Below are 13,024 nucleotides of genomic sequence, written 5' to 3'. Positions count from 1 at the left end.
CACAGAACTCTTGCAAGTATGATCTATTACCTAGGGGTAGAGTACTTGTCCAACATGAACAAGGCCCTAGGTTGGGTCCCCAGCACCGCCCCCCCCCCCAAAAAAAAAAAACAAAAACACCCACAAAGGGCTGTTAGCCAAATATCGTCTATTACTACTTCATAAGCCTTTACCCTGGTAAATGTAAGCTCATAGCTGAAATCACCCTGACTATACTTTGTGTGCTATGGATCAAGCCTAGGGCTTCAAACTACCACTGAAGTATACTTCCTGCCTATACATTAACTTTGAGCTCTGTATTTAAGTTTCTAAACTGTCCTAATCATCACTAACCACATGTTGCTATTTAAACTTAATGTAAAATTCAGTCCCTGTTGTATTAGATACATTTTAAGTGTGAAGATTATGTCCAAATGGCAACACAATCATAAGCAGGTGGATGGTGATCCTGCCACCTCTGGGTTGGTTTCATCAATAGGGTTTTTTTTTTTTGGGGGGGGGGTACTAGGGATGGAATCCAGGGGTGCTTTACCACTGAGCTATATCCCTAGCCACCACCCCTGCCTTTTAATGTTTTAAGACAAGACCTTGCTAAATTGCTGAGTCTGGCCTCAACTTGCAATCCTCCTGCCTCACCTGCTGCTGAGTCACTGGGATTACAGGCATGCCCCTGGATCATGAGAACTCTTGAAACAGTTTGTTTCAAGATAATTTTCAGCATGGAAACATTTTAGGAACTGTCAAAGTCACTGTTAGCGAAAAGATGCTTTCAGCTTTTTATTGGTAATCACCCTGAATTAAGCAAAGCCCAGTTACTAAGCAGAGAATGCTATTACTAAGCTGGCCGACTTATTTCATGCAGGCCAAATCATCCACTATTTCTAATATAGGGTGAGTCTTTGAACAGTTATCCAAAATGAAAATGGAGATACTGCAAGAGATAATTTAGTAGTCCCCCGCCCCCAGAGGAAATAATGTTACTTATTCTTCACTGGAGATTTGTTAACTAAGCAGAGGTGATAATTTTTTCAAGATTTTAGCACAATGGCAATAGCTGGGCAAAAATATACTTTTTAAAATCACTGAATGAGATTCATTCAGAGAATTAAGGCAGATTCTATAATTCTGATCTTGAAGGGGAAAAAGACTAGTTATTACTAGTCTTCTATTAGTATTCTATATAGCTGTCCTTACCATGTTAAAGGATCTCCCTTTCTGTCCTATTGAGTACAAAGGTCTGTTGCCCACAGGCATTCACTGTTCACTGAATGAGGTAATGGTTTTCTTCAAGGATAAAGCTTGTTAGTAGTAGCATAAAACTTGAAGTTATTAGAGTAATTTTCAACTATTTATCTTGGTAGGGTAATTTTGACTGTTTTCACTCAACTCTCCTCCTCCTTCAAATCCTTTTAAACTCAAATCTTTCAGAGTTTTAACACTTTCAGATTCTTAACACTTAAAGAGAATGAAACAGTCTTCCATTCCCTGATTAACTCTGAAACAGTCCTGTTTTTCTGCAAATACCAGAAGTTATTTTTAGGACTGAAACAATGACCTCACTTTCCCAGGCATGTAGCTTCAGCTGTTTTGATTGTGGGCAGGTCAGGAATGTCTAAAATTTATAAATGGACTCATGATGAATCTCTGCATAAACAAACATGGTCTTTCAATTGGGGTTGCTATAGTAAAGAAAAACCATATACAATAAAAAATACTATATTGTATTTTAAACAGCTTGAAACACAACACAGAAATCTGTCTTTTGATAAAAGCATTCCATAGACTCTCTTGAGCTAAAATCGTTTTTAAAAAATAGGACAAATGAAAATTATGCTCAGTGACCTAGTCTATTTTTAAATGACATAAAATAATGTACAAAAGCTTAGAAGATAAAGTGGGGACACATAAAACAGATACATCAAACTTAAAAACTTAAAGCTACTACAGTGTCACTATATACAAATTCTACAGGAAATTATTTTAAAAACTGGAAGACAAAGTGCAGGAAACCTGATTAGGACAGTTAAAATTATACTTCCTTGGGAGGAGAAAATGAATGTAGAGAAGATAGGACTGTTAGGAAAACGAAGGGAATATAAGAGGGGTCTGGCAAGCCTATCATTTTCTGGGATTTACCTCTTCCATCTTTCTTTGAAACATAAAACTAAAACTAACAAAATCCAATTTTGGTAAATAATAAGTTAAAACAAGTCAGTATTTTATCATAAAGTTTAATCATGGTTCAGAAAAAATTGAGTGAATAACTTTCTCTGAAAAAATATATTGACTCTGTGTAGACTGCAGTTATTGGGGGTGAGGGCAATGGTAACTTAAATTACCCTATTTTCTATTCTGAAAATGACAAAAAGTCCCATTTCCAGTCTGATTATAAAGATACATGAGCCTCAAAATGGCTGAGAATAAATACAAAACAAGAAAGGCAAAAGCTGTAAAGCTAAAAGGCATGCAATAGGCTCTAAGAGAAAAATCTCAGAAATACCCAAAGTGGCAACAAGGAACATTTGGCTGGAATTTGAAGATCTTTTCAGTCATCTTTGTCTTTTGCTCCATGTTTAAGGATGCGCGTGAACTCAATGTAATTGAAATTCCCCTTTTTGTCAATAGGGGCTTCTCTGTACAGCTCATCCACTTCCTCATCTGTAAACCGATCACCCATGGTGGTCAGCAGCTCTCTCAGGTAATCCTCCTGAATGGTGCCTAGAGAATAAAGAACAGGGGATCAGAATACATATTACTGAGACTAATTACAAGGCCTATCTATACTTGACTACACATACTGTTTAAGTTAAGAAACTGTAAACACACAAATAAATTAGATATGGGGTTTCCACCTGCTTTTGGCAACCTCAGCAGACAGGTGCCTAGAAAAATATCCAGCTACTTCGCAGCACTGCTCTATTAACCTGCCTCCACATCCTTCTTCTGATCTCTTTATAATAGAAACTAAACCTATGCCTAAACAAAAGTAATATGGTGTGACTAATGAAACTAGGCCTCATGGCTCCTTGAAATGGCATGAGTGGTCATGCCTATGCTACAAGCAAATAGCGGTCACCTGCCACATTAAAATCAATACCGCATCATGAACGTCAATAAAAATACTTTAGTTGAAAGAATAGTGGAGTCCTAAAGCCCGGTTTAACAAGCTATATTATTTCAGGTATTACACTTTACCTCTTTGGTTTTCTCACATGTGAAAGGAAAATTTTATGTTTACAAATCTAACTTATAATGATAACAAACATGGCCAAGCCTAGAATGTGCAAAAACATGGAATAAATACTGGTGCATAAAGTATGTCACTGACCCTGTGTTAGGTAATTGGGATGTGAAGGGTGAGCTGAAAGGTATGTTTTTTTACTCTGGGTTTTGTGTATATGTGTGTGCACGTGCACATACCCACTATTGGGGGGTTGAACCCAGAGATGCTCTATCTCTGAGCTACAACCCCAGCCTTTTGTTTTTTATTTTGAGACAGGGTTTTCCTATGTTGCAGAGGTCTGCCTCAAACTTGTGATCCTTCTGCCTCAGCCCCCCCAAGTAGCTGGGATCACAGGCATGTGCCATCATGCCCAGTTACTTGTGGGTTTTTGATACAAAGGTTTTCATAAAACCTGCCTGCCAGCTGGGCATAGTATCTATAGTTTCAGCTACTCAGAAGACTAGGGCAGGAGGACTGTGAGTTTAAGGTTAGTTTGAGCAACATAGAGAGACTCTTAAGAGAGACAGACCCTGCCTGCCTAAAACAATAAATATATAAATACTTGTAAATATAAAACACAGAAACAAATTCCCAAATGTCACCTATGATTTACTTTCTCATATTGGCATTATTTTGGAATTTTAGCTTTGTGGAAATAAATTCTCATCTCCAGTCAAGTCATTCAACAATTCCATAACTAATTATCTACTGTGTGCAAGGGCTACAAAGATGGGAATGAAATACTTTTTAAGACAAAGAGTAATTACTCTGGAAGTGGGAAGAAATTGTAATTATTGGGAACAAGTACACAACTAAAATATAAAGTCAAATAGTGTGTGTGCCACAAAAGAGATACAGATACGTACAAGGAATGGAGAAGCTTTTTGCCTTCCTGGGAGCCAGGAAAAAACAGTAAGAAATCACAGGCAAGGCTCCATAAAGGATGAGACCATTGAGATGGGTATGAAAAACACATAAAACCTTTTCTTCTTTTACAATTTTTTTTTCTTCCATTAAAAAAGTAGAAACTGCTCACAATAAATTCAAACAATACACGGGTGTCTTCAGGAGTCAAAAAGGTAAGCCTCCTCTGCCTATATTCTTCCTACATTCTACTCCTTCCAGAAATAAATTAAGAATCTTCATTGAAAATGCAGAAAGAAGAGGTGGTATGGTAAGAAAGGCAGAGGAAGAAATGATGAAAGTCAGCATAACAATGCATAAATGTGTTTGGAAAGAAGTTAGGGAGACAATACAAGAGTGGAGGGTGCCTTGAAAAGGCAGAAAACAACCATACTGTGGGGAGCCTTGGAAGCCAGAGTAAGGAGACAATGCTGGCATCAGCAGGCCCAGACCACCACCCAGCACTGAAACTAGTCTAAGCAATGTTCCTCCTCCATGAGTTGGGAATCTTGGAAAATATTCCCTTTGTGTTTTATCTTATATGTACTTCTGCCAAAGGATCAAACATTTATGTAATTAATGCGTTGTTTTTGTGAGAGTCAACTCTATGCTAGTCAGTGTGCACACTGTCCTACTTCCTCATTTAGTCCTCACAACCACCCTATGAGGTAGGTAATATTAATGCCCATTTCAAAAAAAAAAAAGAAAACCAAGACCAGGGTTGTCGCTCAGTGGTGGAGTGCTTGCCTAGCATGTGTGAGGCACTGGGTTTAATCCCTGGCACCACATAAAAATAAACAAATAAAATAAAGTTATTGTGTCCATCTACAACTAAGAAAACATTTAAAAAGAAAAAGAAAAAGAAAAAGAAAAAAAAACAAGGCTTAGAGAAGCTAAGTAGATGGCCAAAATTAGACAGCTATTGTGTGTTGCAGAAGAGGAACCTGAAATCCAGTAGTCTGATTCCAGAGCATAAACTCTGCTTGGTTTATTTTTAAAAAGAAGTTAGCAGATTTAAAAAAATTTAGAGTTCAGAGATCCCTGATAAGCAAACAGGTTTCTACTGGTGCCACAGACTGTGGCAAATATATACTTTACACAAGATTGTTCTCACCAAAGTTACTCATTCTACACATATTTGCGGGGAACCTAACCCTCTGGAATTAACATTTTAGTAAGAGGTAACCCAAGTTTCCCAAAGATATCTCAAACACAACCTACGAAATTTTATAAATTACTAATATTTAAGGAAAGAGAGTATAATAAGTGATAAAGGCACTCCAGGAAAACCCTGTTCAAAAAAGTAGGGGTAGTATAAACCTAAAGGTTTTATCACATTTTAGGTTATTTTATATATCAGGTATTATAATTAAAAATCAAATCACTTTGTAATTAAAGATTACCTCTGACTTACCAGTAGCTTCTTCATCAAAGCAAGCAAAAGCATTTCTGATGACATCTTCGGGATCTGTGCCATTTAACTTCTCACCAAACATGGTGAGGAACATGGTGAAATTGATGGGTCCTGGAGCCTCATTCATCATGGCATCCAGGTATTCATCAGTGGGATTCTTCCCTAAACAACAACAAAAATAAAAAGAAGAGAGGATCATAATTTCAAGTATACTATGAAGCATATCAGCTATTAATCATAGTAAACATTTTGACAAGAAAGATGATCATTTGTATAGTTTGTTGTTTGCATTCATGACAGCAAACTTTTTAGAGAAAAAGTCTTTGGAATGAATACAGCCTAAATTAAGAATTTGGAGACTGTAAATATTCCATTAGGATGTTAGAAAGAATAGTACTGCTTCATACTCAAGACCAGTGTGTCTCCCACCAACATACACACATGGCGCCCACCCCAATTCTGAGATAGGAATAATAATCTGCAGGCGCCCACTCCAATTCTAACACAGGAATAATAATCTGCAGGTGTCCATGTGGGACTTTATTTGAATCTAATAGACATTAAACTGGCTTCACAGAGCTTTAAGAATCACAAAACAAACATGAAAGGCTTCATGGAAATTCTATTCAGTATATTAATAGTAAAACTGAGCATTACCCAGTGAGGCAAGCATATCATGCAAATCTTCCTTGTCAATGAAACCATCTCTGTTCTGGTCAATCATGTTGAAGGCCTCTTTGAATTCCTGAATCTGTGATTGGTCAAACATGGCAAATACATTGGATGTTGCGCGTTGAGGGCGCTTCTTGGTGGTCTTGGTCTTTGCCCTTTTGCTCGACATGGTGGTGGTTGAATCCTAATTTAAGAAGGGAAATTCAAGAAAAACAAAATCAACATCCAAAATTATTTAAGTTTGAATAAAAACAATGATTAGCAAAAATAAACTGAATTGACCTTCCTGATATGTTTGAGTTACTTAGAGATGTGTCTGCAGCAGGAGAATATCACTTGGTAAAAAAATCTCTCAACTTATCAAAACCATTACTCAAAGAACCAAACTAAATGAAAAAAAAAAAAGACTTGGTTCAATGAACATTTTGTTGAAAGGATAATGGAAAAATATAGAAAACTGAAGTTAATCCACCTATAATTAACTTATATAGACATTACCCTTAAAATCATGAATTTTTATAAAAGCATTTCAACAAAATTACATATCCCCAATACTGTTGGATAGCTTAACAACTGATAACCATAACACTAATATTTATAACATTTAATAACAATATAAGAATAAGAAATAAACCAAAAAAACTTAGGTATAGTTCTATGGGGGTGCTGAGAAATATTAATTCATCTTTAGTAGGTCCACCTAAAGGTCTCATTCTATAGTGGACAGAAAGTAAGAAAGTAGGGAGACTGAGTGGTGGAACAGGTCTTCTCTCCTAATCACTATTCACAAGCACTATTCTTACACATTCAACTAACATTTCTCAGTGCACTTTCATTTCTGGATCCAAAATAGTTCAAGAAACATTTTGTTGAAAAGATAATGGGAAAATATAGAAAACTGAAGTTAATCCACCTATAATTAACTTCTTTAAACATTACTCTCCGTTCAAACCAGTTTCTTGCATTAGAGCCATATTAAACCATTGATATTACTAAAACATCTAAACAAATCAGAGTACAATTTTTTAAAGCTTAAAGATTTTAAATTTAGTTTAAGTTTTAGAGAACATCTTAAAAAGCAGAGATTACCTTTGCTTTCTAATAACCAAAATTTATCCCTACAAAATTTAAGTTAAAACTAATGTTTAATACATAAAATGAAAAGGCAATTTTCCTTTCAACACTCCATTTTTAAAAGACTATAATATTTATTTGAAGCTACAAATCCCATAGTCATCAGATAAAATTCTACTGTACCATCCTTTAGAGGTGATGTGGTTGAGAAGGTAGTCTGCAAAACCTCTGATCAGCAAGAGTAAGACACTGTATTGAGTTATATTCTTCTGAGCAGGTCTAAAATAGGCACTACTGATTTCACTCTCTGACCAGGATAACAATTTTAAAGCTTACGTTCTGAAAACAACATTTAGCAATGATGTGGCAAAACACTATGCCCTTGCTCTAAAAATAAGTCTGTGGACTGCAAAGAATGAACTGCTACCTAGATCTCAGCACTCAAAGTGACCCTTGGAATATAATGCTTCCTATGGGTTTAAAATGTTATTTTTTACATTCTTTCCTTGATTGAACTATATCACCCAGACTAAATTCAATTATGGAAATAATTAGAAAAGCTCTACTTGTATTATTTTTAACTGAATCTCTTTTTAGATTTTAGTTCCGAATTCCATAAAGGGTAGTCACAAATTCCAGCCCATCCAATATAGCTCTCCTTGCAATACACTGGAATGTATTACTGGAAAAATATACCATACACAGCATAGAAATTATATGTTCCTCCTGAATTTCCTTTTATCACTTCTTTATGAAGGTACTTTTCATGACCCATGTAAGCATTCTCGAATGCATATTTTCTTTCTGTTAATACTTTTGTGGGGGGGGGGGAGACTAAATCTTCTTTAAACTGTACAGAATTGTATTTTCACCTTCTATTCTAAATGTTGCTTTAAAAACTAGAAAAATTTATGGAGTATATTATTCCTCTGTCTCTTAAATGTACTCAAGGACTTGGCACAAGTGGTCAAGACCCAATGAATGGCATGCACTTACCAGTCCACACCGCTTTAATATTTTAGGTATGCCATGCCTTTACAAGCCAAAGCCCATCTTTAAAAATAGTCTGTTTGGTATGACAACATTGTCTTTCTCTAATGATGCAAAAATGTCAGTTATTTTAAGAACAAAGACAGATGAGAATTATAAGTCAAATGGTTAATCTACAAAATATGCTGATGGGGGTCATCTAGATACCTTTTTTAATTGCTTAGCTTGGGTTGTAAAGTAATAGATAAATAGTTTTTAAATTTTTGAGTATTTTCTATTATTTTAATCATGCATTTTTTGAATATGTACATGCATCATAAAATAATTTAAAAGGTAAACCTTGCAGGTGGTACACGCCTATAATCCCAGAAACTCAGAAGACTAAGGCAAGGAGGATGGCAAGTTGAAGGACAGCCTGGGCAACTTAGCAAGACCCTATCTCAAAATACAAGATAAAGAGGGATGAGGATGAAGCTCAGTGGTAGAGCATCCCTGTGTTCAATCCTCAATACTGCCAAAAAAAAAAAAAATAGTTCTAAAGGTGTTGTTTTTGTTTTTTTGGTCAGCACAGACAATGGTCTCATAGAGAACTTTAGATCATTCAACAGTTAATCTTATCAACCCTACTATGATCAGTTAATCATACTACTGTGCATCAAGTATCATTAGGGTTGAATACTAGTTAAAAAATGTAAGGCACATGTCCTACCTGCAAGGAGCTTAAAATATAGTTGGGGAGGCAACTATAAAAAATGAAACGATTGGTTCAACTTACGAAATGGGTCACATAGTTTTCATTCCAGAGGTATGACTCTAAAAGTTAAAATAACGTGACAAAAATGAAAAATAATCCATAAGGTGGCACATGACTATCAAGTACTGTTGAGTTCAGAAAAAAATGTGTGTATTTCTAAAAGATTGGATGGAGGGAAAACTTTGAAAAACCATGAGTATAACTTGCAGGCTATGAAATATTGTTAAAGAGATTTCGGTGTTAGTTTTAATTCTAACAATTAAGGCAGTTAATTCCACCAAAACTGAGTGTCATGTTGCCCAAGTTACTACTTGGGTTTTAACTTTTTCAAGGAAATTGATTCTGATCTATGAGTTTATCTCCCACCAGGAACCTGGAGCCTTGCAGCAAGGAGTTGTTCAGATTCACAGTCCTTATTCCAAAATAAGGAAACTGGTTTGTTTTTTCCTACCAATCTAAAAGCATGGCTAAAATAAACACAGGTGGAGGGAATCAAACCAGTGCTGTGATCAAGATCATCATCTTTGATATTGTGTTTCCACTTTGCTATGATTCTGGTTTGCTGTCCATTTTACTAACTCTCAAACAAGTGAGGCTGTAACTCTTTATGCAACAAAATGCACACCTCTGTGTCAGTCTAGAAAGTTAGGGTAAAATAAATTTGAAAATACTTCATACACCAGTACATGTTTTCTTTATTTAGGATGGATGGGAAGCACTTGAGATTTCCAAATCATAAGGGTCCTTACTTGTAAAGCCGAGTCCTTATTTTGGAAACATTTAAAAAGAATTTTGGCGGGAAGTGGTATTTGTTGTGTGAAATTTAAAAAGCAGGGAGATTTGTAAAACAGCCTTCTTTAATATGCATGAGGATTTCAGGAATGACTGGGGAGTCAAGGGTGATCAAGAAGATAGTAAGGGGCTGGGATGTAGCTCAGTGGCAAAGCGTCTGCCTTGCATTCGCAAAGCCCTGGGTTCGACCCCCAGTTCCAAAAAAGACAAAAAAAAGAACCCCACCAAGAAGATAGTAAGGACAATCAGTAGCAGCCAAGACAAAAGAAGGTGTGCCAAAAATGCTTAAGATGTTAGACAAGATCATGAGGTAGGAGGAGAACCAGAAAGCAGAGATCTTCAAACACATTTTCCCCAAACACCAAGGGCAACAGAATCTTTCAGATTTTCTAGAAATGATGGTATCTAAAGATTTTTGAAAACCATGTAAAAATCTATAAAGTGTGACTAATAGTTACAATTCTGGAGTTCTGCATTTCTATAGCGATAATAAATGTAAAATAATCTAGAAACTTTTTCTATAGAACTAACACTTATATTAAGAATACTCTGGGGAATGTACTATAACCTTTGATGAAAATTTCCTATCTTAAAACTGCAGAGTGTGAAAATCCAGATCATATATCTCATATCTCGGAGTACCTTTTTTTTTTTTTCAAACTAAGAGATTTATTTTTTGGTGCTAACTCAGTTTTTAAAAGTATATTTGCAAGTTGGGTTTTCCGTTCCAACTAAACCAAGTTTTTGTTTCTTACAAAAACTTCCGGTTGGAAGTCAGAAAAGTTCTCTTCGACTGCCACACCCAAAAGTTCTTGCCACTTGACAAAGACAATTAGTTGTCAGGGGTGATTTGGCAGTAAAGCCTCTTTCTAAAATAAAATGCTTTTCTGGTTAACTCTTATCAAAGGCCTTCCAGAACACGAAACAAACACCAGTAGTTTTAATCAACACTTGCCTTCTTCACCTTTAGAAATAAAACTTCTTACTTAAAAATGTTAAAATCTTAATTGAACCCACATTTCTTTTCTGAAGCTTTCTAAAGAACTGGCATGTGCTTTCGTATACTTACTAAACTACTTACAAAGGAAACACTGACTTAGCCCAGTGTCTCCACCCTAAAGGGAAATTGTCATTTTGGGGTTTAAGCTGCAAACTAAACCCCAACACTCCTCTCTGCCAAATATCATTATAATTAGAAAAAAAGTTCTAATTACAGAAATGGACATCGCGCTGCGATTTGAGTTGGTTATTCCTTCTAAGCAACAGCTGCAACCGGAGGGAGGACGGAGGCTGGGCGGGGAGGGCCACGATTTTAGCGCAAACTCCCTGGAATAGGGCAAGTTTACGTTAGAAACTAAACTTAGATCCCAGAGTCAGCTCTGCCGGGTTCGGGTATCGCGGGCCCGGCAGACACCCAAGCTTTAGGCGCCAGCAAGCTAAGCCACATTTTCCGAGATACAAGTTTCAGCACAGGAGCGAAGTTTGGCATCTGGGCCACTTCTGACCGCGGCCCTCGACTCCACAGCTGGCCGCTGGACTGAAAACCCGGGATCGGCTGGCACACCTGCCCAGGTGCGCTCCGGGCGCCGGGATCCCACGGCGAGGAGCGCCGCTGCCCTCCCCGTGGCCCCGCGGAGATGGGCCCCAGGAACCGGCTTCACGCGCCCGACCGCGAGCATCACTCACCCTACACAGCCACGAGAACCAAGCACCTTAGCGAACCCCTCGCTGCCTCTATCACCACCTTTCTGCCCCAGAGCCTGTGAAAACCAACACTTCCGGTCTCCGCTTTGCAAACCGGAAGGAAGCACAGTCACCATTCTCTGCCCACAAAGTGGGCTCGACTTAATGCAAAGGCGCCTAGGAGGGAAGTTGCTAGGGTGGTCAGCCGGCGAGATACTGACCGAGTGCACCGGTAGGAAGCATAAAGAAAGGGACTTGAAACATAACGGAATGTGTAATGGTTCGCTGGGTCTGATTACTGAGCTTCCGTCTTTGGTGTATCTCTACTTGATTGAAAGTGTTCCTATTCCCCCCTCTCATGTCTGCGTATGGTTGAGTCTGTCCTGTGGCTTTGCCTCTCGGCACATTCCAGGGCACGGCGAGGGGCGGGGTCCTACAGCCTAAGTCCTTGTAGGGAAATCGTCGAGAGGGCAGCGCGGCCCACGTGACTAGCCCTTGCTCCGCCCCCGAGGGCCCGGCTGCTCCCTCTGGGCTCCAGTGCGCCTGCGTAGCGGCTGCCTTGAGCCGCGCAGTGTCCGGTTCTGCGGCCACTTCTCGTCACTGTTCGTGTAGGCCCTTGAACAGACTCTTGCGGGCTGTTTGGTCACGTTATGCAGTGTTTTATGTATGAAGAGTCCACCCCTTCCACACAAGGAGAACATTGTGAAGTCCTAAGGGCCCCCAGCCAAGTGTCTATTTATCTTTTTGACTCTTGACGGACTTCCTAAGGTCATGAGTGGCTGAAGATTTCCTCCCTCTTAAGAAACAGTAGCTGTTATTTTCCCCTCTGACCATGATTAACGAGGAGAGCCCGAGGAAGGCAGGAAGGTGACTCTTGCCTCACCTCTTCCTATAATGAGGACTTGCAGCTTGGTGGAAATAGGAATATAAAGTTGGGTCTATTTTTTATTTTTTTTCTCAGCGCTCTTTGTCTAGTCTGGCTTCTTAACAATGCCTCTTGTTACTCAGCTTTCTGACCTCATCGGTGAACCTATTGTGTTGGATCCGGGAACACTCAGCCCATCACCCTGGCACTAAGGTCCAGTGACTAGTTTGGTTCTTGTAACCAACACAGTTCTGAAGTTTGGGGTTACCCTGTGGTCTTCACCTTCAAAGCTGACTCTGACTTGAATCATTAATCTGAAATGAAAAGGAAGATTATACCTAAATGCTGCGATGTAATATATTCTAAATATTTGTAAGATCCAGGTGCTTTCCAGGAACTCGGGAGCATTACCCTATGACACATTCCGTGTTGGGCGTGGTGTTGCACACGTGTAATCTCACACACACAGACTCAAAGTTAACTTAAAGGTTAAGTCACTGAGAGAAAGAAATTGCCCCAATTCTGTAGATGACTGAAACAAAGGTGATTTGTTTGTCTAGACTTCCTTGACAAAAAGAATCATGGGGTTCTAGTTTAAAATACAAATAGTTGGGTGCTACATCTTCAACTCACAGAGTCAGAATCTTCAAGGGC

At 38.3% G+C, this 13,024-nt stretch overlaps 1 protein-coding gene across 2 annotated transcripts; it reads right to left on the bottom strand.

Moving 5' to 3' along the window:
• Window positions 1-2,215: 2,215 nt before the first annotated feature.
• LOC124108894 (myosin regulatory light polypeptide 9) lies at window positions 2,216-11,645 on the bottom strand. Of its 2 annotated transcripts, none has more exons than XM_046467414.2 (4): window positions 11,509-11,645; window positions 6,198-6,396; window positions 5,541-5,702; window positions 2,216-2,718 (listed from the first exon to the last, which is right to left on the bottom strand). In XM_046467414.2, exons 2-4 carry the CDS (start codon window positions 6,379-6,381, stop codon window positions 2,546-2,548), a joined length of 519 nt encoding a protein of 172 aa, XP_046323370.1. In that variant the 5' UTR covers window positions 6,382-6,396; window positions 11,509-11,645; the 3' UTR covers window positions 2,216-2,545. The 2 variants fall into 2 exon arrangements, with proteins under 2 accessions (XP_046323370.1, XP_046323369.1); XM_046467413.2 differs by lacking the exon at window positions 11,509-11,645 and adding an exon at window positions 7,470-7,620.
• Window positions 11,646-13,024: the final 1,379 nt, after the last annotated feature.

This window comes from Marmota monax, unplaced genomic scaffold, assembly GCF_021218885.2.
Source record: "Marmota monax isolate L192 unplaced genomic scaffold, Marmota_monax_Labrador192_F-V1.1 WCK01_AAM20220418_F8-fsc00103, whole genome shotgun sequence".
Classification (NCBI taxonomy): Eukaryota; Metazoa; Chordata; class Mammalia; order Rodentia; family Sciuridae; genus Marmota; species Marmota monax.
This window is presented reverse-complemented; position numbering and strand designations above follow the sequence as displayed.

What these genes read in the sequence shown, in the direction of transcription:
- LOC124108894 (XM_046467413.2), bottom strand. An exon ending in TGATATGCTTGCCTCACTGG is followed by an intron (nt 5,703 to 6,197) that starts GTAATGCTCAGT and finishes GTTGTTGTTTAG; the next exon opens with GGAAGAATCCCACTGATGAA. An exon ending in CTTTGATGAAGAAGCTACTG is followed by an intron (nt 2,719 to 5,540) that starts GTAAGTCAGAGG and finishes TTTATTCTCTAG; the next exon opens with GCACCATTCAGGAGGATTAC.